The sequence below is a fragment of the Poromitra crassiceps genome (genome assembly GCF_964638095.1).
Source record: "Poromitra crassiceps genome assembly, chromosome: 2".
NCBI classification, from domain to species: Eukaryota; Metazoa; Chordata; class Actinopteri; order Beryciformes; family Melamphaidae; genus Poromitra; species Poromitra crassiceps.
The window spans coordinates 101,654,471-101,659,470 of record NC_139624.1 but is presented as its reverse complement, the minus strand read 5'-3'; the positions used below and the strand labels follow the sequence as shown (position 1 = coordinate 101,659,470).

Sequence of the window (5,000 nt, the reverse complement as noted above, 5' to 3'; positions counted from 1 at the left end):
GAGTATATAGCCTTACAGAAAGTGGCTTGCAGCACAGAGAGTATATAGCCTTACAGAAAGTGGCTTGCAGCACAGAGAGTATATAGCCTTACAGAAAGTGGCTTGCAGCACACAGAGTATATAGCCTTACAGAAAGTGGCTTGCAGCACAGAGAGTATAGCCTTACAGAAAGTGGCTTGCAGCACAGAGAGTATATAGCCTTACAGAAAGTGGCTTGCAGCACAGAGAGTATATAGCCTTACAGAAAGTGGCTTGCAGCACAGAGAGTATATAGCCTTACAGAAAGTGGCTTGCAGCACACAGAGTATAGCCTTACAGAAAGTGGCTTGCAGCACACAGAGTATATAGCCTTACAGAAAGTGGCTTGCAGCACACAGAGTATATAGCCTTACAGAAAGTGGCTTGCAGCACAGAGAGTATATAGCCTTACAGAAAGTGGCTTGCAGCACAGAGAGTATAACCTTACAGAAAGTGGCTTGCAGCACACAGAGTATAGCCTTACAGAAAGTGGCTTGCAGCACACAGAGTATATAGCCTTACAGAAAGTGGCTTGCAGCACAGAGAGTATATAGCCTTACAGAAAGTGGCTTGCAGCACAGAGAGTATATAGCCTTACAGAAAGTGGCTTGCAGCACACAGAGTATATAGCCTTACAGAAAGTGGCTTGCAGCACAGAGAGTATAGCCTTACAGAAAGTGGCTTGCAGCACAGAGAGTATATAGCCTTACAGAAAGTGGCTTGCAGCACACAGAGTATATAGCCTTACAGAAAGTGGCTTGCAGCACAGAGAGTATATAGCCTTACAGAAAGTGGCTTGCAGCACAGAGAGTATAGCCTTGCCTTACAGAAAGTGGCTTGCAGCACAGAGAGTATAGCCTTACAGAAAGTGGCTCTGTAGTCCAAAGGTTTGATGGAACTCACGTCAGTAGCTTGTGTGTGCTTTTCATTTAGTCAATGTATCAGGTAAGCATTGGCCATGGTTTGAACGCTGTCAACTGACCTGATATTTGTGTTTAGAGGAAAGCTTTACATCAACCAGGCTAGCACTCATTTCTAGGTTTTATTCTGTCACTTGGTGCTCTCTCGCTCTCTCTCTCTCTCTCTCTCTCTCCTTCCTCACAACCTCTCCATCTCTCTCTCTCTCTCCTTCCCTTCCTCCCAACCTCTCCCTCTCTCTCTCTCTCCTTCCCTTCCTCCCAACCTCTCCCTCTCTCTCTCTCTCTCTCTCTCTCTCTCTCTCTCTCTCTCTCTCCTTCCCTTCCTCCCAACCTCTCCCTCTCTCTCTCTCTCTCTCTCTCTCTCTCCTTCCCTTCCTCCCAACCTCTCCCTCTCTCTCGCTCTCTCTCTCTCTCTCTCCTTACCTTCCTCGCAACCTCTCCGTCTCCCTCTCTCTCTCTCTCTCCTTCCCTTCCTCCCAACCTCTCCCTCTCTCTCTCTCTCTCCTTCCCTTCCTCCCAACCTCTCCCTCTCTCTCTCTCTCTCTCTCTCTCTCTCTCTCTCCTTCCCTTCCTCCCAACCTCTCCCTCTCTCTCTCTCTCTCTCTCTCTCTCTCCTTCCCTTCCTCCCAACCTCTCCCTCTCTCTCGCTCTCTCTCTCTCTCTCTCCTTACCTTCCTCGCAACCTCTCCGTCTCCCTCTCTCTCTCTCTCTCCTTCCCTTCCTTGCAACCTCTCCCTCTCTCTCTCTCTCTCTCTCCTTCCCTTCCTCCCAACCTCTCCCTCTCTCTCTCTCTCTCTCTCTCCTTCCCTTCCTCCCAACCTCTCCCTCTCTCTCTCTCCCTCTCTCTCTCCTTCCCTTCCTCCCAACCTCTCCCTCTCTCTCTCTCTCTCTCTCTCTCTCTCCTTCCCTTCCTCCCAACCTCTCCCTCTCTCTCTCTCTCTCTCTCTCCTTCCCTTCCTCCCAACCTCTCCCTCTCTCTCTCTCTCTCCTTCCCTTCCTCCCAACCTCTCCCTCTCTCTCTCTCTCTCTCTCCTTCCCTTCCTCCCAACCTCTCCCTCTCTCTCTCTCTCTCTCTCTCTCTCTCTCTCTCTCTCTCTCCTTCCCTTCCTCGCAACCTCTCCCTCTCTCTCTCTCTCTCTCCTTCCCTTCCTCCCAACCTCTCCATCTCCCTCTCTCTCTCTGGGTATCTGGGTGTTGGTCCTTCCTGACCCTTCCTGTTTCAATGACATCATCCATGAAACCAGGAAGCTGCTGATGGGGTCACCACTGTGCGTGTGTGCGCGTGTGTGTGCGTGTGTGTGCGTGTGTGTGGGGTGCAGGGTTGAGTGTAAAACTATGCCTTCTCTCTCCTCTCTCAGACCCTTGTTCATGATGTCAGCCATAGTTATTAAAGCCATGTTTCCCTACCCTGCTTTTGTTTTGATAGGTTCAGGTTATTATTATTGTTGCCATGGTCATGATGACTGGGTGAAATGTTATGATGGTTATCATCTGTTTGATATCTGTGTTTACTGAAGATATTAGAATTAGATTTAGGGTTGGAGTTCATGTTTAACCTAGAGTTTTATTGTTCAGGTATAAAATGCACCCAACCATGTCGATAGAATAAAAAACGGAGTTCTTAAGTTAGAATATTTTCTTGGTGCACCGGTTTTTGTGAGGAATCAGGTTTTCATATTATAGATAGTTATGCAGTTGTTTTCATTTTCATGTTCATTTTAATCGTGACTTTACTCTCATATTTAATTCTGGCATGAAACCAATTTCAGTTGAACTTGATGCAACTTGCAGCCAACCTGTACCAGTGGACACCTGGTGGCAGATGGCTGTACCTGCAGTAGCCTATGTATGTATAGTCAGTACTGTAGTAGTGCCACTGAGAAGGAAAATGTTGTACACTGAGTCTGACTGTCAGAGTTGAACAGCTACTGGATATAGTCCGTTATCTCTTGTCGTCATTACGGATGATTTATAGCAGTCTGAATGCCAGCGACTGTCTGCTCTTGTGGTTTACTGTGGGTAATGTGTGCACAGACACTGATCTAAAACAAATCTATGGCTTTTTGCTGTGTTTGCTCAGCGCATCGATTTACAAACCACCGTTTACACACAACACTGTGCAGCAAACTGTCGACTGACGGATTGTTTTTCCATTCAGCTCAGTCCATTATAAGAGAAGGATGTTAACCCCAAAAGCCAATGTCATACTTTCAATTCAAATTAATGAGACAAGGTTTTTAAATGGACTGCACTTATATAGCGCTTTTATCCAAAGCGCTTTACAATGTGCCTACATTCACCCATTCACACACCAAAGGCAGCAAGCTGCCACGCAGGGCGCTGGCACAGCCATCGGGAGCAATTTGGGGTTCAGTGTCTTGCCCAAGGGCACTTGGACATGTGGACTGGAGGAGCCAGGGATCGAACCACCGACGTTCTGATTAATGGACGACCCGCCATGGCCGCCCGTTTTTAGTTATTTCGCTAAAACATTGTTGCCTGGTGGTGTGTTGACATTTCTAAAGTGAATTTGATTACACATTATGTCAAATGGCATTATTTTATAAGTAAGTGTTTTGAGATATCTAATGCTGTAATGACAGCAATCATTTTACACAGCAAAAAAGGGAATTGATTTTATTTTGTTTAGATCAAATAATAATTGATCATACTGTAATACTAGACCGAATAGATATTTCTGAGGCACATACCGTGTAGCTAATACGTCCTGGGTTTGAATCCAGCTTGGGACCCTTGTTGCACACCGCCCTGTTTCATTTCATGAAAATCTCTCATTTGGCTGCTGCCTGTGAGACTCAAGTGTCTTCTGTCTTCTCCCCTCCTCAGATCTTCCCATGGAGTACAATCCATCAGACCATCCCCGGGCCAGCACCATCTTCCTCAGCAAGTCACAGACTGATGGTGAGCACAGAGCAAACCTACTTTAGCTGTGAAATGTTGCTTCACCTCCAGACTGTCCCTGAGAGAGGGACTTGAATGGCGTTCCTCCACCTCAAAGTAGGGTCATAAAATGTGTTCTGTATAACCAACCATACATGTCTACTGGAATTTTAGTTCCCAGAGTCACTTATCACAGTCAGCAATGTCAAAAAGTGAGTCAATTAGGACCTCATGATCATCATGAAGTAAACCACCAACATAAATAACTTCAGAAAAGCATTAATTTACATGTGCTGCCCCTAAAAGACCCTATCGTCATTAACTCACATTAGTTTGGCATTATAATATTCACTATGCGTATGCTATGCATTTATGTCATAAAGATCTCTGTCCAACTATAAAAAAATAGGTCAGCTCTATTTGTGCAAATATAAAAGTGAGCAAACTACTGGTGAGCAAAGTTTGGGTGCATCTACCCCCCACTATATTCCTGATCACAGTATATTGGCATATCGGAACATTTAATTTAATTTGCAACATCTGCTGTAGTTGAACATAGTCAGACGTTGATATAAGAAACCATATAAAGTGCAGTAAAAATGTTAACTAATAATAGTCATGACAAAATAATGAAGTACCTGGGATTAAGATATTGGCTGTGATCCTGCAGCCCTGCAGCAAAGCGTAGATTAGAATGTTAGCACAGTGGTGATTGGATGAAAACGTGGTTGCAAAGAAGACCATGTGCAACTGTTGTTGACAGAAACTATGCAGAGCGCTGCCTGCTGCCACACAAAGCAGGCTGCACATCAAGCTGTAACACAAAGCAGGCTGCACATCAAGCTGTAACACAAAGCAGGCTGCACATCAAGCTGTAACACAAAGCAGGCTGCACATCAAGCTGTAACACAAAGCAGGCTGCACATCAAGCTGCCACACAAAGCAGGCTGCACATCAAGCTGTAACACAAAGCAGGCTGCACATCAAGCTGTAACACAAAGCAGGCTGCACATCAAGCTGTAACACAAAGCAGGCTGCACATCAAGCTGCCACACAAAGCAGGCTGCACATCAAGCTGCCACACAAAGCAGGCTGCACATCAAGCTGTAACACAAAGCAGGCTGCACATCAAGCTGTAACACAAAGTATTTCTGTGTGGCA

At 45.8% G+C, this 5,000-nt stretch overlaps 1 protein-coding gene across 1 annotated transcript in view; it reads left to right on the top strand.

The window, feature by feature from the left end:
* Positions 1–5,000, top strand: part of ccny (cyclin Y) — a gene marked incomplete at its 5' end in the record, with an annotated part of 113,946 nt that overhangs the window by 65,186 nt on the left and 43,760 nt on the right. The window contains one exon of the mRNA XM_083655352.1: positions 3,786–3,860. Coding sequence (XP_083511478.1) covers positions 3,786–3,860 — 75 coding nt within the window. The remainder of the gene's footprint in view (positions 1–3,785; positions 3,861–5,000) is intronic.